We start from the raw sequence: 27,886 nt of genomic DNA on the forward strand, positions 1-27,886 counted from the left end.
AGGATTTTTGCATTGGTGTTCATTAAGGAGATTGGCCTATAGTTCTCCTTTTGGAGGTGTCTTTGCCTGGTTTTGGGATCAGTGTAATACTGGCTTCATAAAATGTGTTAGACAGTTTTCATTCCCTTTCTATTTTGTGGAACAGTTTAAGGAGGGTTGGTATTAGTTCTTCTTTAAAGGTCTGATAAAATTCAGCAGAGAATCCACCAAGTCCTGGACTTTTCTTTTTTGGGAGACTCTTGATTGCTGCTTCAAGTTCATTTTGTGTTATAGATCTATTCAGGTGACTAATATCCTCTTGGTTCAGTTTTAGATGATCATATGTGTCTAGAAATCTATCCATTTCTTCAACATTTTCAGATTTATTTGAATATAGGTTCTCGAAGTAGTCTCTGATGATTTCCTGGATTTCCAAGGTGTTTGTTGTTATCTCCCCTTTTGCATTCCTGATTTTACTAATTTGGGTTTTTTCTCTCCTCATTTTAGTCAAGTTTGCCAGAGGTCTATCGATCTTGTTTATTTATTCAAAGAACCAACTTTTTGTTTCATTAATTCTTCATCTGTTTTTTTTGGTTTCTATTTCATTGATTTCAGCTCTTATTTTTTTATTATTTCTCTCCTTTGCTTGTTCTTGTTTTTCTAGGAGTTTGAGATTTATCATATCAATGACCCATTGTTCATTAAGCAATAAGTTGTTCAGTTTCCAGCTGTTTGCATGTTTTTTGTCTTTGTTTTTGTATTGAGTTCTAGTTTTAATTTATTGTGATCATATAGAATGCATGGTATAATTTCTGTTTTCTTATATTTGCTGAGGCTTGATTTGTGCCTTCCCGTGGAGCGTGCCACACTTTAGCCACTGTTGGATGCCTTCTCCTCTCCAAGCACATTGGGGGAGGTGGCATCACACCCGCCTTCTCTGACCTGCTTGTTTATTTACAGTTTCCATGGGGAGTGCCCCTCCCCCCCTCCGGTGGAGCTTTCCACAGGACAACCACTTTTACAAGCTTTCCCTGCTCCAAGGTTGCTGGGCAGGGGCCGCCATTCCTGCCTTCTCTGGCCAGCTTATTTGTTTACAGTTTGGGTGAGGGAGTGCTCCTCCTCCACTCTCCAGAGCTCAGGGTGCCCCGCCCTCTTTGTTATTTGTCTTTTTTTTTTTTTTTTTTTTTCAGCTGCTTGCTTATTACTCAGTTTTTTTGTTTTTTCTTTTTTCCCTGGGCTAGGGTCAGTCTGTCCAGGGGGCTATGCTGATTTGTCCCAGGGAGTACCGCCTGCCATTTATTTGCTAACCTGGTGGTCTCCCAAGCAGGGTAGGAGCTGGCGTCTGGCGTTGCAGGAGCCCTCCTGGTTTCTCCATTTAAAGTGGCTGGTGGGGGGTGCTATGTGTGGGCTGGGGGTGTGGAGGTGTCCGAGTTTTGCCTCTTCTTGGTGGTTTTCAGTATCTCCAAGAGTTTACTTTAGGAAGCACGCTTTCTGCTTCCTCCCTCTAGTCACCATATTGGAATCCTTTTAATATATATTTTTTTTAACTGTAGTATGATTTTGGTAGCACTGAGGTTTGAACTCAGGGCTTCATGCTTGCTAGGCAGGCACTCTACTGCTTGAGCCATGGCTCCAGCTTCTATAAGTCTGATTTTATGGTTGGTTATTTATGTTAAAAAATCTTCTACTTTCTTTTTTGTTCATTCATACTCAGTGTTAAAGACGGTCTAATTTTTTAAATGACCACATAAACTTCCCAGAATCATCTTGAATATTTGAGGAGATGGTGTCTTAAACAAGAAATTGAATCTAGAAATTATTTGGTGTATAGAATAGTATAAAGAGCAAACTTTTCAGGAAAATATTTTTATGAAGTGAAGTTTTGGAGAATTTTATCGTAAGGACAAATCATTAGGGTCATATTTTCATAAAGTCAGTATTTGTTGAGTTGATATGTTTCTTCCATTATTTTAAACCATCATTTGGATTTAGGAATTTTGTTCCTTGTTTAAGAATTTTTGGTGATCTTTAGAAAACTCTATAGCAGAGCTAGAACTCAGGTCCTGCCTCACTTTATTCTTCAAATCGTCTCTTAGGTAGCTTTATTAACAAGTAGATCCCAAATATTTGTGCTGATAGAGATGGTAGTTAACTATTATACTTAGTTTTTTGCATGTAATTTTTTGAAACAATTATTTTTATTTCTATTCATGTCAATCTGGTTAAAAAGAAGATCAGGTAAGGGATATTAGCAAAGCATTGCATTTAGATGAACATGGGGTTATAAATTGATGTTGTGGATTATTTGCCTATTTATGTGAGTGAAATAAGAAATGGAACTAAAAACAACTAATCTAGATAATTCAGTCTGAAAGGATTTTATACTATAGTTAGTCTTTTTTCCCATGTTCCTGTTATGTACAGAAAAATGCCCTTAGCCTTTCAGCTTATTTTTCTGCTGGTTAAGTTGAAATCATTTATCACTTTATCTTGTAGTGTTACCAGTGAAAAATAACTTAATATCTTAAGTTTCAACTGAGCAGATCTTTTTTTTTTTAAAGGAAGACAAGGACTCACTCTGCAGTCCAGGTAGGCCTTCAACTTGTTATGAATTTCCGTCCTTAGACTTGTAACCATCTGCCTGCCTCATCCTCCTGAGTGTTGGGATTACTGTTGTGTGTCATCACACCTGGCCTCACATCTAAGTCTTTGGAAGCTTGTGTTAGGTAGAATAGCTTTATGGTCATGGATAAATTAAGATCATTTAAAAAGGAGCCTTCACTTATTTCATATAACATGAAGGATAAAGAAGTCTTCTTTCTTTTTGATCTCTGAAATGCCCTGTACTTTCTCCTACCTAATCATAGGTACAAATCCATCATGAATGGGATCTCTTGGAGAAGTTGGGTCTCTACCTATCCCCAGCCTCACTTACTTTCTTTCCTCAGATAGTTGTTTAGTGCTTGGCGTGTCAAATACTAGATGAGGGATACAATGCTGAATAAGACATGCAAGGTTCAGTAATTTATAGTTTTATCTCCTTATATTTTATATTTCTTAGTATAGGAAAATATGAGTGACTAACTCTACCAGTTGCCCATGTTTTAATAGGTTGTCTTTCAAAAGGTCATATGTCAGTTGGCTTGTTTTACACAGAAAACATATCCCCAACAGAGAAAATATGAATTGTAATTACATTTCCATAACATAGCTGAACCCTAGAACTAACAATATTATGGTTTCCCATTGTCTTTGGGGAGATGAGTTCCAACTGTAAATAAAAAAATGCAGAGAAACTACTTAGCTTTACAAGCAAGTCCAGTAACAAGAAGGAAGAAGAGGAGGTTCCTCCACACCCCAACCCAGTTGACTTCCATACTCTCTTAGCAGCAAGAGTTTTTGTTTTCCATTTTTTCTTCCAATCCATTGAAAGCAAGAGGAGATTGCCTCCTTCACATACTGTAGCAATAACAATGGCATAAAGCGAATGTGTGTCCTCAGAATAGTAGAAAGGAGAGATGGGCTCTTGGCAGCTGGGGAAATGGTGGAGTAGATACTTGGAGACAGATAAATGAAGATCCTTCAGGGGTAGGGAATCCTTAACATCAAGAAAAGGAGTGATAGAAGTTCAGGGAAGATGGAAGAGTATTGGGATGGGGTCATGTTGTCACTAAAAGAGTAGGGTAGAGTAGGTGGTAGGACAGGGAATTTGAGGGAATGTTTAATGATGACAGTAAGGAATCCAGAATCTGTGTAGTTAGCCTAGCCTGTGGCTTGAATTTCTCAGATACTGTAGATCTATAGGATGGACATTTGCAAGTAAGGGTGGGCCTGTACACTGCTTTCTTTTTATGGTACTTCTTTTTACCAGTAATACCATTGTAAATATTTAAATATCCATAGAGCACAGGGATCAGTTTTTAAAATGTTACTTTTACGCATTTCATCAAATTTCTTTCAACTTTAAAATCCTTGGAATGTTTTCAAAGATAAAAATTATATTAATTAGTATAAATTTAAAACAATGTAAAATAAAATCTGAAAAGGAGAAAGCAGTATTAAAGAAGAAAAAATGCTAATTGAACCTCATTTAGTCAACGCAAAAGAAGTCTAGCAGTAATAATCCAAAGGAAACATGATATACATATGGAGTATAAACAAATATTAAAGAGTGACATTAGTAGTATCTGAATTTTCAAAATTTATTTCTGATATGAATGGTAAATATTTAAAAATAATCCTTTAAAGACCAAGTGGGAATGATTACTGTTAGCCATTCTTTGGTATGATTTATTCTGCATAATTATTAGTTTCCTAATACAGTATATATTGTGAAAATATAATCTCAGAATAAGAAAATTTTAAGTACAAAAATTGACAATACCTTTTCTCAGATTTAGCAAATTGATTTTAGATATTTAAATATGTTCTCTCTTAAAATTGGTTATTTATAAAGTGAAAAGCCATACAAATGTCACTTGTGCCATTAATTTAGTAAATACTACATTTTATTCAGTAAGGTTACAATGTGAATTTGATTTACATTAGGAAATATCCAATAGATCTTAATTTGTGTTGACTGCACTTATAATTAATTTTGATTTTGGTGTAAGGCATATATATTTCAAAATGAGATGATCATTTTGGTGACATTTAATGGGAATGTGGCTGATAAATGTGGCTCTTTATTTTAATGGAATGACTAGTTGAATTAAGTAGTGAGGCTTTCTGGAGTTAATTAAAATTTAACTTAAATGGATTAGGTTAATTACTTCTTTTGTTGATACTTAGTTTTGCTACCCTCTAAACTTTTAGGAAAAAAGACTTTTCCCACAGGCTTTGAAGAACTTTACTTACAAAAGAATCCAAAGAAGACTCCAATTAATGCAGCTTTGGGCTATGCATTGTGCATTATTTCTGAAACAAATGAAATAGTTTCTAGATTAAGTTTAGGCAAATTAAATGTGATTTTGTACAGTATGAACTTTGTGTAGCACACAGTAGTTAAGAGTGCCCTTGGCTCATCATATTGCAAAAGGAGTTTTTATTGCTTAGTTACATGGAACCTCATCTATGGGGGTTTTGGAATTGTCGTCTACTCAGTGAAGTTGTAACTTTGCTCCAATATTTGGTGGAAACATTTATGCTCTAATCTCAGGATCAATAAAAGTGAATATAACTCACCTGTAGTCTCTGCAGATGTGAGCAGATAACCTCTCCTCTTTTCTAGTTCTACGGATAGGCAACTTCAAAAAAATAAACTTTATATTTTGTCAGTACTAGAGTTTGAACCTTGTGCCTCCTGAGACCCACTCCCACCCCTAAACTTTAATTTTTAAGAGCAGTCTTACAAAGTACAGAGTTCTCAGATACCCTTTGTTGTGTCACTCCTACCCGCCTCAATCTTCTCTCATTATCTACATCCTGACCACAGTGGTACATTTGTTACAATCATGGAGATAATGTTACTACCTGTAGTTGGCTTGAGGGTTCATTCTTGTGTATCCTGTTGGTTTTCACAAATGTGTAATTGGAGTGAGTTTTCTCTCATTGTTCTACTGACCTAACCAGGGGTGAGTGGAGATGCAGAAAGGACAAAGGACAGAAGACAGACATGCATAAAGTTGTGGTCAGGTATGCTGTGCGCTCAGATGGAGATGCACAACAGCCTTGTTGCTTTTTTTCTCTAATAACTCTTCTTTTACTTTGCTTCTTTTCTCTTGTTCTTTAAAACCTTACTTGTAAAGTCTCCTTTTCTGTTCTTTAAAGTCTCTTTCCTTAGACTCGCTCTGTCCCATGTTCTCTCTTAGTTTTTCCTTGGTATAATCTCTTTTTAAAGTTTTTGCCCTCAGACTTGCACTGTCCCATGTTTTCTTTAATCTCTCTTAAAGTCTTGGTCCTCAGACTTGCACTGTCCCATGTTCCATTTTAAAGTCTCATATTCTCTCTTTAGCGTTCTTAAAATCTTGGTGCTCAGACTTGTACTGTCCCATGTTTCCTCTAATTTCTAGCATAACTCACCAGCAGTGGCAGTCTCACAAGCAACCCGTAGCCAGCCAATCAACCCCCAGCCAGCCAATCAACCCCCCCATCAAAAAACAACCTGGTGTCCTCCTTCAGCAAGTCTTTTATATCTAGTGGTAAACAAGAAGGTGGAGCAACAGTTCTCAGGGGTGTGACATTGTAACAAGAGAAACCTGCACTCCTACTTCTAAGAACATAAACAACTTAAGAAAGCTGCATTTTGCCTTCTTGTTCTCTTTTGTGGCTGCAGCCATGCCAAACTCAGTCTGTAGACCATTGAGCACAACTGTGCTTATGTCAGATTCTCATAGGCTTCTCGTAATCTGCCCCCCACATATAATGACTTGTATTAACCATTGTACTATCATAAGAATGATTTACATAAAAAATTTTCTGTGTTCTGTGTATTTGTTTTCCTCCCTCCCCCCAACTCCTGGTGGCCATTCATCTTTTTTTCCCCTCTATATCCATTGTCATGCTTTTTATAGAATGTGAATTAGTTGGAGTTGTATGTTATGTAGCTTCTTTCACTTAGTAGTATGTATTTAGGCTTTCTCCATATCTTTTCATAGCTTGATAGATTATTTCTTTTTAGTACTGAATAGTCTGTATATAACACAGTTTATTTCTCCATTTACCTACTGAAGATTATTTTCTTTGCTTCCAAGTGTTGGTAATTGGGGATAAAGCATCTATCAGGTTTCTGTATGGACATAGTTTTCCATTCAATGACAAAGAGATTGATTATTGGATGATTATGTTAAGAGTATATTTGGCTTTGTAAGAAGTCACTAAATTATCCTCTAAAGTATACCATTTTGTATTTCTATCCGCAATGAGTAAAATGCTTGTCAGCATTTAGTGTTATCAGTGTTGAAGGTTTTGACTAATTCTAATATGTACATAATGGTATATCATTGTTTTAATTTGAAATTTCCTAATGACATAATGTTGAACATCTTTTCATATGTACGTCTTCTTTGGAGAAGTGTCTGTTCAGCTCTTTCACCCATTTTTAAAACAGGTTCTTCATTTTCTTTATTGTTGATTTTTTTCTTGATGGGTGGGATCTTAACCCAGGGCTTTGCACATGTTAAATATATACTTTAATACTGAGCTATACTCCCAGACCCTTACTGTTCAGTTTTAAGAGTTCTTTGCATATTTTGCATAGCAGTCTTTTGTGATGTGTCTTTTGCAAATATTTTCTCCCAGTCTGTGGCTTGTCTTTTCCTTCTTTTCACTAAGAGTTTTTTAAAATTTAAATTGATACATTTGTACATACTTACAGGGTACAGTGTGATTTATAGGGTATAGTCTGATAACTTGATAAATGTATACAATTTGATTCAAGAGGAGTTAGGAGGATGGTCTACACATGAAGACAGCATAATGAAACCCACCAAAAACTGTTTGGAAAGGGGAATAGGAAAGAGGGAATGAAATTATACTGGAGAGTATAAGTTTGTTCAAAATACAAAGTACACATGAATGGAATTATTGTAATGAAATCCCCTCCTATTATTAATGCATGCTAATTCTAAAATAAAAAAATTAGCATTTCCCCAAACACTTATTATTCTATGTGTTGGGAATCTTCAAACTCTTCTCTTTTAGTTTTTTCCTTTCTTTCTTTTATTTTATTATTTTTACATTTACTTACATGTGTATACACTGTTTGGGCCACCTCCCTGCTCCTTCCACCACACCTCCCCACTCCCCGCTTGCAGAAAGAACCTGTTCTGCCCTCTTCTTCTCTGATTTTGTTGAAGAGAAAACATAGGAGATAATGGGAAAGATAATGTTTTTGCTAGTTAGAGATAAAGATAGCTATACAGAGAGATTCCTAGAGTTGTTTCCATGCCCTTGTGTATTGAAACCCACATTAGTTCATTTCTGCCAGACCTCTTCACTACTTCCTAGTCCCCTTCCCAATATGCCTGTTTAAGATTACTGTATTTGCTCCTTTACAAGTGAGCACATCAACCACATTCAAGTTTTAGGTTTCCTTCCCTTTCCCTATTCTTCCTGCATTCTCCTCTTAGTGTGTGACCCATGTCCAATAATATTACTTCATTTGTTTTAGGTCTATAATCCACATATGAGGGAGAACATGCAATTTTTGGCCTTCTGAGCCTGGCTAAGTTCATTTAAGACGATGTTCTCCAGTTCTATCCATTTACTTGCAAATGACAAAATTTCATTCTTCTCTGTCACTGAATAAAATTCCACTGTATGTAAATACCACATTTTCTTAATCCATTCTTTGGTAGTGAGCATCTTGGCTGTTTCCATAGCTTGGCTATTGTGGATAGTGCTGCTATAAACGTGGGTGTGTAGGTGCCTTTGTAATAACTTGAGTCCCATTCCTTTGGGTATATCCCTAGGAGTGGGATTGCTGGATCATATAGCAGATCTATGTTTAGATTTTTAAGAAGTCTCCATAATGTTTTTCAAAGTGGTTGTACTAGCTTACATTCCCACCATCAGTGTATGAGGGTTCCTTTTTCCCACATCTTCGCCAACATTTGTTATTGTTGTTGTTCTTCTTACAGGAGTGAAGTGGAATGTTAGTGTGGTTTTGATTTGCATTTCCTTTATGGTCAGGGATGGTAAGCATTTTTTCATGTGTTTTTTTGGCCATTTGGATTTCTTCTTTTGAAAAAAGTTCTGTTTAGTTCAGTTGCCCAATTCTTATTGCTTCACTGATTTTTGATTTAGTTTTTTGAGCTCCCTGTATATTCTGATTATCAGTTCCTTTATGATGTATCGCTAGCAAATATTTTCTCCCAATCTGTGAGTGGTCTCTTCAGTTTAGAGACCATTTCTTTTGTTGTGTTGAAGCTTTTTAATTTCATGTAGTCCCATCTGTCCATCCTTTCTCTTAGTTGCTGGGCTGCTGGAGTTGTATTTAGGAGGTCCTTGCCTATACCTATCGTTTCCAGGGTATTCCCTGCTCTTTCCTGTACTAACTGCAAGGTTTTGGGTCTGATATTAAGGTCCTTAATCCACTTTGAGTTGATACTAGTACAGGGTGATAGGCATGTATTTAGTTTCAGTTTTCTGCAGGTAGATACCCACTTTCCCCAGCAACATTTTTTGAAGAGGCTGTCTTTTTTTTCATTGTTCATTGAGGAGATTTGCCTGTAGTTCTCTGTTTTGGACATGTCCTTGTCCAGTTTTGGGATGAGCGTAATACTGGATTCATAGAATGAGTTAGGCAGTGTCCCTTACCTTTCTATTTCATGGAAAAGTTTAAGGAATGTTGGTATTTGTTCTTCTTTAAAGGTGTGGTAGAATTCAGCAGAGAATTCATCAGGTCCTGGACTTTTCTTTTTTGGGAGACTATTGCTGCTTCAATTTCATTAAGTGTTTCAGATCTGTTTAGGTGGTTAATGTCCTCTTGGCTCAGTTTTGGATGGTCATAACTATCTAGAAATTTGTCCATTTCTTCAAGATTTTCTAATTTACTGGAATATAGGTTCTCAAACTAGTGTCTTATGATTCCCTGGATTTCCATTGTGTTTGCTGTTATCTTTCTTTTTTTGTTTCTGATTTTACTAATTTGGGTCTTTTCCCTCCTTCTTTTAGTCAGATTTGCCAGGGGCTTGTCAATCTTGTTTATTTTTTCAAAGAACCAACTCTTTGTTTCACTGATTCTTTGTATGGTTTTTTTTGGTCTCTATTTCATTCATGAAATATTCTGTAGACATCAGTTAGGTCCATTTGATCTATGGTGTCTTTTAGTTCTAGGATACCTTTGTTGATTTTTTGTTTGGATGACTTATCTATTGGTGATAGAGGGATATTAAAGTCTCCCACTATCACTGTGTTGGACTCTGTATGTGGTTTTAAGTCCTTTAGAATATGTTTGATGAAATTGGGTGCACTGACATTGGGTGCATATAGGTTGGTAGTTGTTATTTCCTTTTGATGTATTGTTCCTTTTATTAGTATGAAGTGTCTTTCTTTGTCTCTTTTGACCAATGTAAGTTTGAAGTCTTCTTTGTCTTATATGAGTATTGCTAACCCTGCCTGTTTTTGAGGGCCATTAGCTTGGTAAATCTTCTTCCAGCCTTTCACCCTAAGCCAGTGTTTATTTCTGTCAATAAAGTGGGTCTCTTGTAAACGAAAGATTGTTGGATCTTCCTTTTTAATTCAGTTTGTGAAACTGTGTCTTTTGATGGGGGGAGTTGAGTACATTGACATTCGGTGTTAATGTTGATTTAGGTGTGTGTTGATTCTTGCCATTTAGTTGTTGTTGTTTAAGGATTTGATTGTGTACAGTCATATCACTGCTACTGTCTTATTACTTATCTTTTCTTCTGCAGTTTAATGCTTCTTGTCCTCTTGTGGTTTTGTTTGCTTTCATCTTCTGTGTGCAGAATTCCTTGTAGAATCTTCTGTAGTGGTGGCTTGGTGGTCATATATTGTTTTATTTTCTGTTTATCATGTAAGATTTTTATTGCTCCATCAATTTTGAATGATAGTTTTGCTGAGAAGAATATCCTAGGGCTGAAATTATTTTCATTACATGCCCAAAATACCTCACTCCATGCTCTTCTTGCTTTTAAGGTTTCTGTTGAGAAATCTGCTATTATTTTGCTTGGTTTACCTTTTACATTATCTGTTTTTTCTCTCTTACAGTCTTCAGTATTCTTTCTCTATTCTCTGTGCTTGTTTTTTTTTTAATGATAATATGCCGTGGAGATGTTCTATTTTGGTCAAGTCTGTTTGGTGTCCTGAAGGCTTCCTGTACCCAAATCAGCAAAACTTTCTCAAGATTTGGGAAATTTTCTGTTACTATTTTATTGCATGTATTATGGATCCCTTTTGCTTATACTTCTTCTCTTTCTTCAATGCCCATGAGTCTCAGGTTTGGTCTTCTGATGGAGTCACTGAGTTCTTGCATATTCCTTTCTCAGCTCTTGGGTTGTTTGACTAAGAGCACTTTTATTTTTTCTTTAATTTCTAGTTAGTCTTTGAGCTTTGACATTCTTTCTTCCACTTGTTAGAGTCTGCTGGAGTGTCCTTCCACTGTGTTTTTTGCTTGACTAAAGGGACTTTTTATTTTCAGGATTTCTGTTTGATTCTTTTTTTCCATATCTTTGTTTAACACCTCTTTTATATTTTGTGTTGTCTTCTTTAATTCATATACCTCTTTTTTTATATTGTCCTTTGTTTTACTTTGGTGTTTGTTGATGTCCTCTCTGAGTTCCTTTATATATTTCTGTGTCTTCTGATGTTCTTTATTGTTGGGTCTTGGAAATTCTTGAGTGTATCTTATACATTCTGGTTAACCATGTCTGGTATCTTCTCATTGAGTTTTTCTGTGATTTCTTCCAAGGTTTCCTCTTTGAGGGATTTTTTTGTGGGTGTCACTGTGGTCCTTAATGACTTTTATCATTGTTTTATTTGGGTCAGGAACTGGGAATCCATTTTCTTCATTTCCCACAGAATCCTCTATTGAATATTTTTTTTTGAAGAATATGGTTTCGATCCCTTTTTCTTCCCATTGCTCTACTTGGTGCTGTGCAGCTATGTTCCTGATAGGCTAGTTGGTGGTTTTAATTGCCTGTTTTCTTTCCCTTGACTTAATTTTTGTGTTGTGAGTGACTTGGTTGTTAGCTAGGTTGATGTGTTCTTTCTGTACCTGGCCTGGAGGTATAATTTAGCAATAACAAATTCACAGGTTCATTGCCAGACCAGTTGTTTACATATTATATAGAAAACCCCTTGGTGATAATATCTATAAATTGTGGGAGTTGTGTGAGGGGGATAATTGTCATCAGGCTAGATACAGAAACTTGGGTAATTGGTAAAGGTGGCACTAAAAGAGGGGACAGAAAAGGGGGCAGTGTTGGGTAAAGAGGTATGTGGGCTCCTGGGTTTTGTAGCCCTTGTATGTGTTTGGGTGTATTTCTGTTGTAGTGGAGGGTGCTTGTGTCTGGGATTGCAGGGGGCTGGGGGTGTGTACAGTTGGTACAGGAGGCTAGTTAGCACGTGGTGAGTGTGTAGGAGGGAAGGGTAATGTGGTAACAGGTTGGGGAACAATAGGCGAGGGAGGTGAAGATGTAGAGAGAATGGAGGAGAAGGGGCAGAAAGAGTAGTTGGGATGGAGAACAATGGGTTGTAGCACAGGAAAAGGAGGGAAAGTGAGGGGGTAAAAATAGGGTTAAGAAAATAGTGACGGTAAAATTACTAAGATTCTACCTCACCCCTGTTAGAATAGCCATCATCAAAAACACCACTAACAACAGGCATTGGCAAGGATGTGGGGAAAAAGGAACCCTCATACACTGCTGGTGGGAATGCAAGCTAATGCAACCACTTTGGAAAAAAAATTTGGAGGCTTTTTTTTTTTTTTTCATTTTTCTTTTATTATTCATATGTGCATACAAGGCTTGGTTCATTTCTCCCCTCTGCCCCCACCCCCTCCCTTACCCCTTACCACCCACTCCGCCCTCTCCCTTCTGTTCCACTGGTCTTCATGTCTGTTTTTGTGCCAGTACCATGCTGTTTTTATTGTTATTGCTTTGTAATATAGTTTGAAGTCAGGTATTGTGATACCTCCTGCATTGTTCTTTTGACTGAGTATTGCCTTGGCTATTTGTGGCCTCCTGTGTTTCCATATAAATTTAACAGTAGATTTTTCAACCTCTTTAATGAATGTCATTGGAATTTTGATGGGAATTGCATTGAACATGTAGATTACTTTTGGGAGTATCGACATTTTTACTATGTTGATTCTACCAATCCATGAGCATGGGAGATCTCTCCACTTTCTATAGTCTTCCTCAATCTCTTTCTTCAGAAGTGTATAGTTTTCCTCGTAGAGGTCTTTCACATCTTTTGTTAGGTTTACACCTAGGTATTTGATTTTTTTTGAGGCTATTGTAAATGGAATTGTTTTCATACATTCATTTTCAGTTTGCTCATTGTTAGTGTATAGAAATGCTAATGATTTTTCTATGTTGATTTTATATCCTGCTACCTTGCTATAGCTATTGATGATGTCTAGAAGCTTCTGAGTAGAGTTTTTTGGGTCTTTAAGGTATAGGATCATGTCGTCTGCAAATAGGGATATTTTGACAATTTCTTTACCTATTTGTATTCCTTTTATTCCTTCTTCTTGCCTAATTTCTCTGGCTAGGAATTCCAGTATTGTGTTGAATAGGAGTGGAGATAGTGGGCATCCTTGTCTGGTTCCTGATTTTAGAGGGAATGGTTTTAGTTTTTCTCTGTTAAGTATAATGCTGGCTGTAGGTTTGTCATATATATCTTTTATAATGTTGAGGAACTTTCCTTCTATTCCTAGTTTTCTTAGAGCTTTTATCATGAAATGATGTTGGATCTTATCAAAGGCTTTTTCTGCATCTATTGAGATGGTCAAGTGGTTTTTGTCTTTGCTTCTGTTAATGTGGTTTATTACGTTTATTGATTTTCGTATGTTGAACCACCCCTTCATCCCTGGGATGAAGCCTTCTTGGTTGTGGTGAATAATCTTTTCGATGTGTTGCTGAATTCGGTTTGCCATTATTTTGTTGAGGATTTTTGCATCAATGTTCATTAAGGAGATTGGCCTATAGTTCTCCTTTTTGGAGGTGTCTTTGCCTGGTTTTGGGATAAGTGTAATAGTGGCTTCATAAAATGTGTTAGGGAGTTTTCCTTCCCTTTCTATTTCATGGAACAGTTTAAGGAGGGTTGGTGTCAGTTATTCTTTAAAGGTCTGATAGAATTCAGCAGAGAATCCATCAGGTCCTGGACTTTTCTTTTTGGGGAGACTCTTGATTGCTGCTTCAATTTCATTTTGTGTTATAGGTCTATTCAGGTGATTAATTTCCTCTTGCTTCAGTTTTGGATGATCATATGTATTTAGAAATCTGTCCATTTCTTTTAGATTTTCAAATTTATTTGAATAAAGATTCTCAAAGTAGTCTCTGATGATTTCCTGGACTTCCATGGTGTTTGTTGTTATCTCCCTTTTTGCATTCCTAATTCTACTAATTTGGGTTTTTTCTCTCCTCATTTTAGTCAGGTTTGCCAGAGGTCTATCGATCTTGTTTATTTTTTCAAAGAACCAACTTTTTGTTTCATTAATTCTTTGTATGGTTTTTTTGGTTTCTATTTCGTTGATTTCAGCTCTTATTTTTATTATTTCTCTCCTTCTATTTGTTTTGGGATTTGCTTGTTCTTGTTTTTCTAGGCGTTTGAGATGTATCATTAGGTCATTGATTTAGGATCTTTCAGTCTTTTTAATATATGCACTCATGGCTATAAACTTTCCTCTCAAGACTGCCTTAGCTGTGTCCCATAGGTTCCGGTAGGTTGTGTTTTCATTTTCATTGACTTCCACGAACTTCTTAATTTCCTCTTTTATTGCATCGATGATCCATTCTTCATTAAGTAATGAGTTATTTAGTTTCGAGCTGTTTGCATGTTTTTTGTCTTTACTTTTGTTGTTGAGTTCTACTTTTACTGCATTGTGGTCAGATAGAATGCACGGTATTTTTTCTATTTTCTTATATTTGCTGAGGCTTGCTTTGTGCCCTAGGATATGATCTATTTTGGAGAAGGTTTCATGGGCTGCTGAGAAGAATGTATATTGTGTAGAGGTTGGATGAAATGTTCTGTAGACATCTACTAGGTCCAGTTGATCTATTGCATATTTTAGATCTTGGATTTCTTTATTGATTTTTTGTTTGGATGACCTATCTATTGATGATAATGGGGTGTTAAAGTCTCCCACAACCACTGTGTTGGCGTTTATATATGTTTTTAGGTCTTTCAGGGGATGTTTGATGAAATTGGGTGCGTTGACATTGGGTGCGTACAGATTGATGATTATTATTTCCTTTTGGTCTCTTTCCCCTTTTATTAGTATGGAATGTCCTTCTTTATCTCGTTTGATCAATGTAGGTTTGAAGTCTACTTTGTCAGAGATAAGTATTGCTACTCCTGCCTGTTTTCGGGGGCCTTTGGCTTGGTAAATCTTCTTTCAGCCTTTCATCCTAAGCATATGCTTATTTCTGTCGGTGAGATGAGTGTCCTGTAAGCAACAAATTATTGGAGATTCCTTTTTAATCCATTTTGTCAAACGGTGTCTTTTGATGGGTGAATTAAGTCCATTAACATTAAGCGTTAGTACTGATAGGTATGTGGTGATTCCTGCCATTTAGTTGTCTTAGTTGTTTGAAGGTTTGATTGTGTGTACCTAACTTGATGTTACTCTCTACTGTCTTGCTTTTTCTTATCCTGTGGTTTGGTGCTGCCTGCCTTTTCATGGTTAAGTTGGGTGTCACTTTCTGTGTACAGAATCCCTTGCAGAATCTTTTGTAATGGTGGCTTTGTGGTCACATATTGTTTTAGTTTCTGCTTATCATGGAAGACTTTTATTGCTCCATCTATTTTGAATGATAGCTTTGCTGGGTAGAGTATCCTGGGGTTGAAGTTATTTTCATTCAGTGCCCGGAAGATCTCACCCCATGCTCTTCTTGCTTTTAACGTTTCTGTTGAAAAGTCTGCTGTGATTTTGATGGGTTTACCTTTGTATGTTACTTGTTTTTTCTCTCTTACAGCCTTCAATATTCTTTCCTTAGTTTCTGAACTTGTTGTTTTAATGATGATATGTCGTGGGGTAGTTCTATTTTGATCTGGTCTGTTTGGTGTCCTGGAGGCCTCTTGCATCTGTATGGGATTATCTTTCTCTAGATTTGGGAAATTTTCCGTTATTATTTTGTTGAATAGATTATGCATTCCCTTCACTTGCACCTCTTCTCCTTCTTCGATGCCCATGATTCTGAAGTTTGGTCTTTTGATGGGGTCAGTGAATTCTTGCATTTTCTTTTCACAGTTCTTGAGTTGTTTAATTAATAGTTCTTCGGTTTTTCCTTTAATTACCATTTGATCTTCAAGTTCTAAGATTCTGTCTTCTGTTTGTTCTATTCTGATGGATTGGCCTTCCGTTTTGTTTTGCAGTTCTGTTTCGTTCTTTTTTCTGAGGTTTTCCATATCCTGGCAGTTTTCTTCTTTAAAGTTGTCTATTTTTGTCCTGAGTTCATTCATCTGTTTATTCATTGTGTTCTCTCTTTCACTTTGGTGTTTATACAGTGCTTCTATGGTTTCCTTTATTTCTTCTTTTTCTTTTTCAAATTCTCAATTTTTGTTGTCTTGGAATTTCTTGAGTGTCTCCTGTACATTTTGGTTGACCCTATCCAGTATCATCTCTATAAAATTCTCATTGAGTACTTGTAGTATGTCTTCTTTTAAGTTATTCTTGTGGGCTTCATTGGGTCCTTTGGCATAGTTTATCTTCATTTTGTTGGAGTGTGGGTCTGAGTTTCTGTTCTCTTCATTCCCCTCTGGTTCCTGTACTAATTTTTTGCTGTGGGGAAACTGGTTTCCCTGTTTTTTCTGTCTTCCCGTCATTGTCTTTGGTGTTGTTACTGTCCCTGTACTGTGTGCAATTAAGTACTTTCTAGCTTGTAATAATAACAATGGTAATATTTAGAATGTAAGGGTGAGCTGAGATGGAAAGGAAGAAGTTAAAGAATAGGGGAAAACAAATATACAGACAAGAGGGAGAAAGCAGAACAAGGTATCAGACAAGAGAGTTTCAAAGGTATAAACAGGGAGTGTTAGTGTACTAATCGAAAGTAAGCTGAACAGACATTAGAGAGACAGAGAGGATTGAAAATCAAAGATAAAAAAATAAAAAATAAGTAAATGAAAGAAATATCTATATATAAAAATGAATTAAAATAATATGGAAAACAGAAAATTAAAAAAAAAACCAAAAAACTTCCAAGTTTATGTGCAATGCAGTTTCAGTCTTAATAATTTGGGTGTCCGTCTCAGTCTCCAATTCTGGAGATCGTGCCTCAGATGTTGTTCTGTAGTTGTCTCATCAAAGGCGATGCATAAAGTAGAACAAAACTACACACACACACACACACACACACACACACACACACACACACACACACAAAAGCCCCACCAAGTGTCCCAAGTTCAAATGCAATACAGTTTCAGTAAGTTTTTCAGCATGCAGGTGTAATTCGGTTGTTCTCTCATCAAAGGTAGGGAGAAAAACAAAAAAAAGCGTCTGGAGACAGTTCTGAGAGTGGTATCTGCAACTGTGGCTTGCCTGCCTGCTGCTCTCAGCCTGTAGCTGGCGGCGTTATTTATGCAGATCTCTGGGGTGAGCTAGCACTCACCTGGTCCCACAGGCTTTGTTTGCTCAGAGTTCTCCTGTGCGGGAGCCTCTGCTACAGGCTTTCCCCTTTCCAAGCACTGGGAAAGGTGACACTGCCCCGTGTTGTCAGGCCTGCATGTTTATTTACAGTTCATGTGGGAGGTGGGTCTTCCCCCCTCTTCTCTGAAGTTTTCCTCCCACTGCCACTTTCAGAAGCTTTCCTGCTCCTGCTTACTGGGCGGTGTTGCTGCTCCTGCCGGCCGCCATGTTTATTTACAGTTCACGTGGGAAGTGGGTCTTTCCTCCTCTCCTGTGGAGTTTTCCTCCCTCCACCACTCTCACAAGCTTTCCCGCTCCTGGTTGCTGGGCATGCACCCCCGCTCCCTCCAGAGACTCTCCAGCCAGGCCGGCTTGTTTATTTACAGTCCCGGGAAGGATTCCCTTCCCCCAATCTTCAGCGCTTAGGGCGCCCCACCCTCTTCCCCGCGTGTCTTAACTGTTCTTATTGCTTATTACTCAGTTTCTCTTTTTTTCATCTGTGGAGGTCAGTCTCTCCAGGGGGCTATGCTGCTCTGGCCTAGGCTTGTCTGTGGGGGTACCACGGTACCGCGAAGCTCACCTGGTCCGCGTCTTTCCAAGCCGTATGGGCGCCGGCCACTGGTGGCCCCGGGGGCCCTCCTCGTTTCTCTGTTTAATGTGAAGTGAATATTCTCTGCACCGGCTGGAGATGTGGAGGGGTCAAAGTTATGCCTTTTCTCAGTGATTATGCCTGCAAAGTGTGTCTCCAGCATCTCTCCAAGATTTCACTAGAGGAGGGTCGCTTTTTGCTTCCTACCTCTAGCTGCCATCTTGGAATCTCCCTCTGGAGGTTTCTTAAAAATCTAAACATAGATATGCCATATGATTCTGCAATCCCATTCCTGAGGCTATACCCAAAGGAATGCAACACAGGTTACTCCAAAGGCACCTGCACATCCATGTTTATTGCAGTGCTATTCACAATAGCCAAGTTACAGAAACAACTGAAATGCCCCACTACGTATGAATGGATTAAGAAAATGTGGTATTTATACACAATGGAATTTTACTCAGCTATGAAGAAGAATGAAATCTTATCATTTGCAAGTAAATGGATGGAACTGTAGAACATCATCCTGAGCGAGGTTAGCCAGGTTCAGAAAACCAAAAATTGTATGTGCTCCCTCATATGTGGACTTTAGATCTAGGGCAAATACAGCAATATGGTTGGACTTGGGTCACATGCTAAGGGGAGAGCACATACGGGAGGTATGGGGATAGGGAGGAAACCCAAAACATGAAAGTGTTTGATGTCCCCACTGCAGAGGAGCTAATACAGAAATCTTAAAGTGACAGAGGAATCAGGAACTAGTGAAAAGGTCAGGTAGAGATGAATCAACTTGGGTTGTAATACATTTGTACATGGAAGCAATGCTAGGGAAGTGTGAGGTGTGTGATGCTCACCTGTTCATTCTGCAGATTCACACAAGCAGCTCATGCTGCTTCTTTCAGCACAATGCAGTTTAGGGAGGTTTTTCACAGGTTAGGGGCTCAGAATGTTGCAGAGTTTGATTCTGATTGATGCTCTATCTTCTGCTTGTTGAGGAAAAAAATAAGATATGGCTGTGGGGCTTTTTTCCCAGGGCAGAACACACCTTGCTGGCTGTGCCATGTGGGATTTTTCTGGCTGTTAGATGCAATTAAAAGCTGTTTTAAGGGTCAGTCTTTGAATTTTATGTGCACATAATGTGTTGGTGGGGATTATTTTGGCTAGAAGCAGTCTGAATTACCTAAGTGTAGCTTCACATCTCAAGGTGGTTTCTGGAGTCATGGAGCTTAGGATTTCTGATTCCTACCCTAACCACCATCCTGGATCTCTTCTGGATGTTTATCTAATAAATAAACTAATATAGATGGTAATATGCTTTTACTTTTAAATTCCTCTTGTTTATTGCTAATACATAGGAAGACAATTTCCTTTTACATATAGCTTTGTGTACTGAAACCTTATTAGAATCCCTTATTTGTCCTATCAGGCTTTTTTTTGTCTGTTCTTTGTGATTTTCTACATAGATGACTATGCCCTCTGGAAACAAAGACAGGTTTTATTTCTTCCTTTCCAACCTGTTTATTTTTTAATTCTTTTTCTTGCTATATTGCATCAGCTAACATGCCTGATATGGTGTTAAAATACAATGGTGAGAGAAGACATCCTTGCTTTCTTCCTGATGTTAATGGGAAACCTTCAATTTTATAAACAGTAAGTGTAATGTTTGCTGTAGATATTCTTCATCAAGGTGAAGAGCTTTCTGTATATTCCTAGATTGCTGAGATTTTTATAATGAATGATGTCTGATATCGTCAAATTCTTTTCTACATATGTCATGATCATGTGATTTTTTTTCCCTTACTTTATATTGTCAGTTTCATTATTTGATTTTTGAATGTTGAACTAGCCTTGGATACCTGGAATCAGTTCAACTTGGTCATGTATATAATATTAGATATTGATAGATTTGATTTTCTAGTATTTAATTGAGTTTTGCATTTGTGTTCATGAGAGATTTTGGTCTGTAGTTTTCAGTTATGTCTTTGTCTGATTTTTAATATTTGTATATTTGCCTGATGTAATGAGTAAGAAGGTATTCGCTTGGTTTTTATCTTATGGAAGAGATTACAAAGAATTGGTATAATGTCTTCCTTAAATGTTGGGTAGAATTTACCAGTAAACACATCCGGGCTAGATGCTTTCTATTTGAGAGGGTTATTAATTATTTATTCAAATTCTTTAATTGATATTGGCTTTTTAAGATCACTCATTTCTTCATGTGTGCTTTACCATATTGTGACTTTCAAGGAACTGGTTGATCTGTTTCAAATAGACTGTCAAATTTCTCGGTATAGTGTTGTTCATAGTATTCTTTTATTTGTTTAATGTCCATGGGATCTGTAGTGATATTCCTTTATTCATTTCTGATATTAGTAATTTGGGTACTTTCTTCGTTTTCCTAGTTATTCCTGGTCTGATAACTGCAATATTCCTGCCATATCAGAGTTGGGTTCTGATTCTTGTTCATCCTTTTAAAACTGGTAAACCATTTTTTTTTTCTTTTTGCCTTTTGGTATACCTAAGTTTTTGTTAAAGGTGGACATGATGTACTGGGTAAAAAGAACTGCTATCAATAGGTTTTTAGTAATGTAGTGGTAGGGAAAGCATTCTATATATAGTCCTATGATTAGGTCCTAATCTTTTGATGAGCCTATGCCCCATTGACTGTGAACTGTGAACCTCATTAGTCCTTCTTATTCCTCCCACATGCCATAGCTAGGAGAGAGGATGGCTAGAAGGTCAGTTAGGTTCTCATAAAACCCCAGAAAAGTAGTTTCTTCTGAGGGCAGACTTGTTGAGGACAGAATAGTCTGGTATATTCAAAACTGTTGCTATTTGTCTTCTGTCTTACCCCCAGCAATCATGGCGGTGATTTTTCTCTGATATTCATTGTGACAATCAGACTAGGTTCCTGGAAAGTAGAGCTTACTAAAGGCTGAGGTCTCCCAATGACTGGGCTCTCCTGGTGTTTTTTTACTCTCAGTCTTGTCCACACTGAGCCTCCATCAGTTAGTTGATTGCAATTCAGTTTTTTTTGTCTGTTTCTTTGCTTTATTCTGAGACTAATTCTTGCAAAGGCTTCTGCTCATGGATTTCTTCTCTGGGAAGCTGGGATTCTGGCTTCATGTCTCCAATTCTTAAGTCAGCAGTTTGTTCTGCCACCTCATTTATTTCACAGATATAAGAATTGCTGTTGATTTTTCACTTCATTCAGGGTTTTTTTTGTTGTTGTTGTTAGGGCAGAGTGGTGGTTGTTGAGGTTCTTATATGCAAGACTAGAAGCCAGATATCCCATTGGTAACTTTTTATGCTTTGAGGGCACATTAGCTTTATAAGTAAATTTCTTGTTACTCTTAGAGAAAGTGAAAAGGTATTTACAATTTGGACAAAAGTGTAGTAGACCTTAAAGGAGGATTATTTTGCTGAGATTAAAATAAACTTGAGAAATGGAAGATCATAATCCTTTTTACAATACATATTAATTGTAATTATTCCATTACATATTAGATTTAAGAATAAGAAAATAAAAAGTTCTTATTTTACCTTCACTTATTCCTTCTGCACTCTGCTCACAAAAATTTACAGACTTATTCAATCATCTAGAATTCTAAACAGTTGAATAAGTCTGTAAATTTTTGCAAGTGCAGTGCAGATAGAAGTTTGGTAGTGTAGGCATTGTTTTCTGTTCACTAGCATTGAAGGTCTAAAATGTGTACATTGAGAAGAAGATCTGAAATAACCTTAGGGGATACTAATATTTTAGTTCTAGTTGAATAAGAAGAGTGTGTAAGAAAAGGGAAGGAATAATTTAAGATATAGGGTAGGACACATGTTTTAAATCTGATGGAGTTATCAAAATCCATACACACCAAAGAAGTAAACTAATTCAAAGATTAATGATGGCATGGGTAGAGTTGTATGGAAGTCGTATAATGGGAAGAATGGAGAGTAAGCCTGACTTATCACATGGTTAGAACTTGATTGGTTGTATATAACAGAAAATTTTACTAAGTTTAAAACTACTAAGTTTAAAATTTATTTCTCTTAAATAGAAGTCTGAAAGTTGAGATTCCAGGGATAAATGGTAGTTTCATGAAGTTGTTAGGATTGATACTCCTGCTGCCTTTTTTTCTTGCATTCCTAAAGTGGTCTCATTTTTGTGGTCCAACATGGAGGTTGGAATGCTAGGCATCACATCTGGTAGCAGAATGAAGGAATATAGAATTGTATAGCTCCTTATTCAAGTCTTCCAATTTCAATCTGTTACCTCATTGGCCAAACTTCAGGCAAGTGAATATATCCAGCTTTAAGGGTGATAGGAACAGTGGAATAATGTGTCTAGCTAAAAATTTGGTTTCTTACTAGTTGTCGAGTGACCCTAGAGGCAGCTTACAGAGTGCTATAGAAGGGATTAAAATTGTATCTGTGTGAGTTGAGGGAGAATAGCTTATTAGGGTTTCCTACATACGGTTAATTGGCTGTTTCAGAACTTCCATGGTAGTTCTCTTGGGCATTACCTGTATACGGAAAAAAGAATTGCTAAAAGAGGAGTAGATTGTGCGTGTGACTGTGCTTTGCTCTGTAAACCTACTATCAAACACATTTAGTTTTGCATATATTTAGGGCAGTCAATTAGAGAAAGACCTTTGCTAAAATATTTTACTTATATTCTTAAATTACACATTTTGATATGACAATAAAACAATGAAATAGTAATTCTCATTAGTACCATGAACCTATTATAGCACATTTTCTATTTAGATAGCTTTGTAATTATCAATATTAGTGTAATTTATCCCCTAAAACTGTTTTGGAATGAAAGCACATTTAAAAATTATAGGATAGATTAGGTTAAAGGGATTCAATTAATATAAGACTGAAAAACTAGCAACAAAGGGGATTTAGAAGGAACAAATATGTTTAGAAATTACATATTATGAGAATTTTATAGTGATGTACTACTTACTATTTCTTGATTGGAACTCTACTTGGTCTGAATTTAGTTGTTGAACCAACTGGCATGAAATCAGTTAAATAATGCTTGTCTTGTAGGGCCAGATATTTCCCATGGTTAAAGTTAACATGCTTTCATATTACCTTATTTTAGTTTGAAAACCTTGAAATAATGGTGCACCATGAACTGGAGAAACAGTTTATCTTTTTAATGTTTGAGGAGAATTACAGAGTAGAAAAAGTGGTAGTGATTATACTAATAGTTGCCTTATGTTCAACTTTGACAGAAGAGATAGTCCCTTGGTCCTTCACAAAGTAGTATTTCCTTGGCAATACAATTTCTTCGAGCAAAGATACTGACTCTTAAAATTTTTCAGTGTTTTTCTAGATATAATGGACTAAGCTTCAAGAGTTATGCATCCTAATCTCGACTGCATTGCTAACTAGCTTTGTTGAACTTGAAGGCATTAATTTCTGCTGGCCACATTTTGGTAATAAGATTGCATAATCTTGTACATAAGAAGTAGTCTTGTCCAAAGGTGTGTTCAATGAGTAAAGCCTTACAATATCCCTAGCTTCCACTTGTACCAATACTCCTTCAGTGATTACACAATCACATTTCTCATCCCCCAGAACAGTTCATTTCCCAGCCTATACCATTTTCGAATAGCTCTAATAGTTACTAAAAAAATCTTTGGTATTGAGTTAAAAATTGCCTTCTTATCTTTAACCTATTGATTCAGTTCAATCCTTTTTAGTCATGATAAGTAAGATCCCAAGTCCCTGATATCTGACAGGTTACTAAGTATTTGAGCCTTTTCTTTTTGCAAGCTGTGTGTCACTAACACTTTCAACCATTGCTCATGTCTTCTTTTCTTCCTCATCTGATTAGGATTATTCTTCTTTTCTAATTCTTACAATCTTTTAATGCATTTTAGTATAAATTAGCTCTTCCAACTGGGCAGTGAAGTACAGTATGAATTCATAGAACTTGCAGTCAACTAAAATCTGTCTCCAAACACTGTGAACTCATTTGTCATTCTATACAAGTTTCTTTTCAAATTTAAATACAAGTTTTTACATTTACGTTAAGTTAAATTTATTGCATTTAGCACAGTGTTTCAGAGTACCATATTCTTCTGGATTGTTAATTCAGGAATTTAAATATATTAGTTATTTCCTTAGGTTTTTTCAAATTTAATAATTATACTCTGATCATTTATCTAAAATCAGAGTGTTATTATTTTCATCTGGACTTAGGGAAGTCAGGACATCTTAGTTCATTCTGTTTTCATTGATTTAGGTGCCCAGGAGTGCAAAAAACTTGTTAGTGCAGTTGATTAGAAATTAAATATCTAGCAGGTCATGTTATGCTTAATTCCATTTTTCTTCCCTTGTCTTATTTTTCCTTTTATCTATTGATTGTTTTGGCTTCTGATGTGGAGATACACTTAATATTTTTATTTTTAGATAAAAATCACTAAAGAATCAGAATGATTTCATCTAAATTTGAAAAATACAGGTTTTACTTTCCAGTATTTGATTTTTTTTGTTTTTTCTTTTGATTTTTGGCTACTAAATGAATTTCTATATTCCAAAGCTTTTCATGGTAATCTAAATTTTAATTAGGAAATGTCACCTATATGAACATCTTTTCACTTAAAGTACACCTAATATGGCTTTTTCTACTATAAGTTCAAATAATTAAAACTATGTGGAAAAATTCTTCATAAAATTGGTATAAGCTGCTACTGATTAATATTTTATTTTCATATGTGAAATCATAAGTCATAAAACAAGTTTCTATTACTATTTTGTAGCAATAAGAATACAATAATAAAAATTTTCTATGTCATATTAATATGTAGAAAAATATCTTAATACTATTTTATGAAATCATTTTATTACTTTCAGGTATTTAGAGAACTTTATGTTGGCAACCATTGTCATATATAGTATAGATAATCTTTTCATGCTATTACGCTTTTAAAAAACCTCTTTTCTCCCTGCTTATCTCATTTCCCTTAATGCCCAACTTGAATGCTGTTTCCTCTGTCAGTTAAAACCCTTTTGTCAAGAATATCTTTATTTTTTCTTTTTTAATTTGCATAATTTTTTTATTCACTTACTCACATGTGCATACATTGTTTGGACCATTTCTACCCCCTGCCCCCCACACCCTTCCTCTCCCGCTCCCAACCCCCCTTGCTTCCAGGCAGAACCTATTCTGCCCTTTTCTCCAGTTTTGTTAAGAGTAGACAAAAGCAATAATAAGAGAGACAAAGCGTTTTTGCTAGCTGAGATAAGGATAGCTATACAGAGAAATTTCTAGCATTGCTTCCATGCACATGTGTATTACAACCCGAATTGATTCATCTCTAACTTACCTTTTTGCTAGTTCCCAATAACCTTCCCATATTGACCTCTGTCGCTTTAAGGTTTCTGTATAGTCTTTTTTTATTCTGAACTCTTGGTGTTTTACTGCCTGTATATCCATTATATGTTACCTTGTATTAGTGACCTTATTTTTATTTATATGTTTTGTCTCATTAACAAGTCAGAAAATTACTTGAGGGCAAGATTTGTATCTTCATTTTGTTTTTTAACTAAGACCTAGAGTAGTGTGAGTAGCTTATTTTAATTATTGATGATGATTAGCATATTAAGTGTGTATTTGTAAAGTTTTTTAGGGTATTTGAAAATCCATTTTGTTTCTAACGTTAGATGATTAGGATGATCTTTATGCTACTAATTTGTTAAACTCTTTCTTGAAGTAAATATATGTTCTTTGACTATATTGCCACAAATTCTGCATTAGTGCATCCTAAATTAATCTTCCACTACATCTTAGCTTTTTGGACAAAGTAGATGCTTTGTTTTCTATCCTATGTGGAATATAGTCCTAATATAAATTCAGCAATATTATGAAAACCGGTCAGGCTAAGGGTAGGTCACATACAAGAGAGGGAGGGTAAAAGAAGATAGTTAAGAAGGTTAATATGATTGATGTATTTTCTTTTTTTTTTTGTATGAAATTCTTTTTTATTCTCTTTTTTTATTGATTTATTCACATGTGAGTACATTGTTTGGGTCATGTTACAACTCAAGTTGATTCATCTCTAACTAATCTTTACACTGGTTCCTGATCCCCTTCTCATGTTGACCTCTGTAGCGTTAAGGTTTCTATATTAGTTCCTCCGGAGTTGGGGACATCAAATGCTTTCATGTTTTGGGTTTTCTACCTATCCCCATACCTCCTGTGTGTGCTCTCCCCTTGTCATGTGACCAAAGTCCAGCAACATTGCTGTATTTGCCCTAGATCTAAAGTCCATAGGGAGAACATATGATTTTTGGTCTTCTGAGCATGGCTAACCTTGCTCAGGATGATGTTCTCCAGTTCCATCCATTTACTTGCAAATGATAAGATTTCATTCTTCTTCATGGCTGAGAAGTATTCCATCGTGTATAAATACCACATTTTCTTAATCCATTCATCAATTGTGGGGCATCATGGCTGTTTCCATAACTTGGCTATTATGAATAGTGCTGCAATAAACATGGGTGTGCAGATGCCTTTGGAGTAACATGTGTTGCATTCCTTTGGGTATAGCCCCAGGAGTGGGATTACTGGATCATATGGCAGATCTATGTTTAGATTTTTAAGAAGCCTCCAAATTTTTTTCCAGAGTGGTTGCACTAGCTTGCATTCCCACCAGCAGTGTATGAGGGTTTTTTCCCCCATATCCTCGCCAACGTATATTGTTAGTGGTGTTTTTAATGATGGCTATTCTAACAGGGGTGAGGTGGAATCTTAGTGTGGTTTTGATTTGCATTTCCTTTATGGCCCTCAGAGATGGTGAGCATTTTTTCCTGTGTTTTTTGCCATTTGAATTTCTTTTTTTGAGAAAGTTCTGTTTCATTCACTTGCCCATTTCTTTATTGGTTCATTGAGTTTGGGAGAGTTTAGTTCCTTAAGTTCCCTCTATATTCTGGTTATCAGTCCTTTGTCTGATGTGTAGCTGGCAAATATTTTCTCCCACTCTGTGAGTGGTCTCTTCAGTTTAGAGACCATTTCTTTTATTGTGCAGGAACTTTTTAATTTTATGAAGTCCCATTTGTCCATTCTTTCTCTTAGTTGCTGGGCTGCTGGGGTTCTATTGAGAAAGTCCTTGCCTATACCTATTGGTTCTAGAGTGTTTCCTGCTCCTTCCTGTACTAACTTCAGAGTTTCTGGTCTTATATTAAGGTCCTTGATCCATTTTGAGTTGATACTAGTTCAGGGTGATAGAGATGGATGTAGTTTCAGTTTCTTGCAGATGGATAACCACTGTTCCCAGCAACACTTGTTGAAGAGGCTGTCTTTTCTCCATTGTATATTTTTGGCACCTTTGTCAAAAATGAGGTGAGTATAGTTGTGTAGATTCATATCTGGGTCCTATATTCTGTTCCACTGGTTTTCATGTCTGTTTTTATGACAGTACCATGCTGTTTTTATTGCTATTGCTTTGTAATATAGTTTGAAGTCAGGTATTGTGATACCTCCAGCATTGCCTTTTTTGCTGAGTATTGCCTTGGCTATTGGATGAACTTTACAGTAGGTTTTTCAATCTCTGTGATAAAAGGCATTGGGATTTTGATGGGAATTGCATTACACATGTAGATTGCTTTTGGTAAGATAGCCATTTTTACTATGTTGATTCTACCAATCCATGAGCATGGGAGATCTCTCCATGTTCTGTAGTCTTCCTCGATCTCTTTCTTCAGAGGTTTATAGTTTTCCTTGTAGAGGTCATTCACATCCTTTGTTAAGTTTACTCCCAGGTATTTGATTTTTTTTGAGGCTATTGTAAATGGAATTGTTTCCATATATTCCTTCTCAGTTTGTTCGTTGTTGGTGTATAGAAAAGCTAATGATTTTGTAAGTTGATTGTGTATCCTGCCACTGTGCTATAGCTGTTTATGGCATCTAAGAGTTTTTGGGTAGAGTTTTTTGGGTTTTTAAGGTATAGGATCATATCATCTGCAAATAGGGATATTTTGACAGTTTATTTACCTATTTGTATTCCTTTTATTTCTTCTTTTTTTTTTCCTTTTATTATTCATATGTG

At 36.3% G+C, this 27,886-nt stretch overlaps 1 protein-coding gene across 15 annotated transcripts in view; it reads left to right on the forward strand.

Annotated features, from left to right (window-relative positions):
• The window catches only part of Ssbp2 (single stranded DNA binding protein 2), a 358,415-nt gene that overhangs the window by 75,322 nt on the left and 255,207 nt on the right, over window positions 1-27,886 (forward strand). The window contains exon 1 of one of the 15 annotated variants that reach the window (XM_074077175.1): window positions 19,178-19,475. The exons of 12 other annotated variants lie outside the window; for them this stretch is intronic. In XM_074077175.1, coding sequence (XP_073933276.1) covers window positions 19,411-19,475 — 65 coding nt within the window. In that variant the 5' untranslated portion in view covers window positions 19,178-19,410. Of the gene's footprint in view, window positions 1-19,177; window positions 19,476-27,886 lie in introns of those variants that run through there. 2 more of the 15 variants (XM_074077180.1, XM_074077177.1) reach the window with 2 other exon arrangements.

Source organism: Castor canadensis, chromosome 6 (assembly GCF_047511655.1).
Source record: "Castor canadensis chromosome 6, mCasCan1.hap1v2, whole genome shotgun sequence".
Lineage (NCBI taxonomy): Eukaryota > Metazoa > Chordata > Mammalia > Rodentia > Castoridae > Castor > Castor canadensis.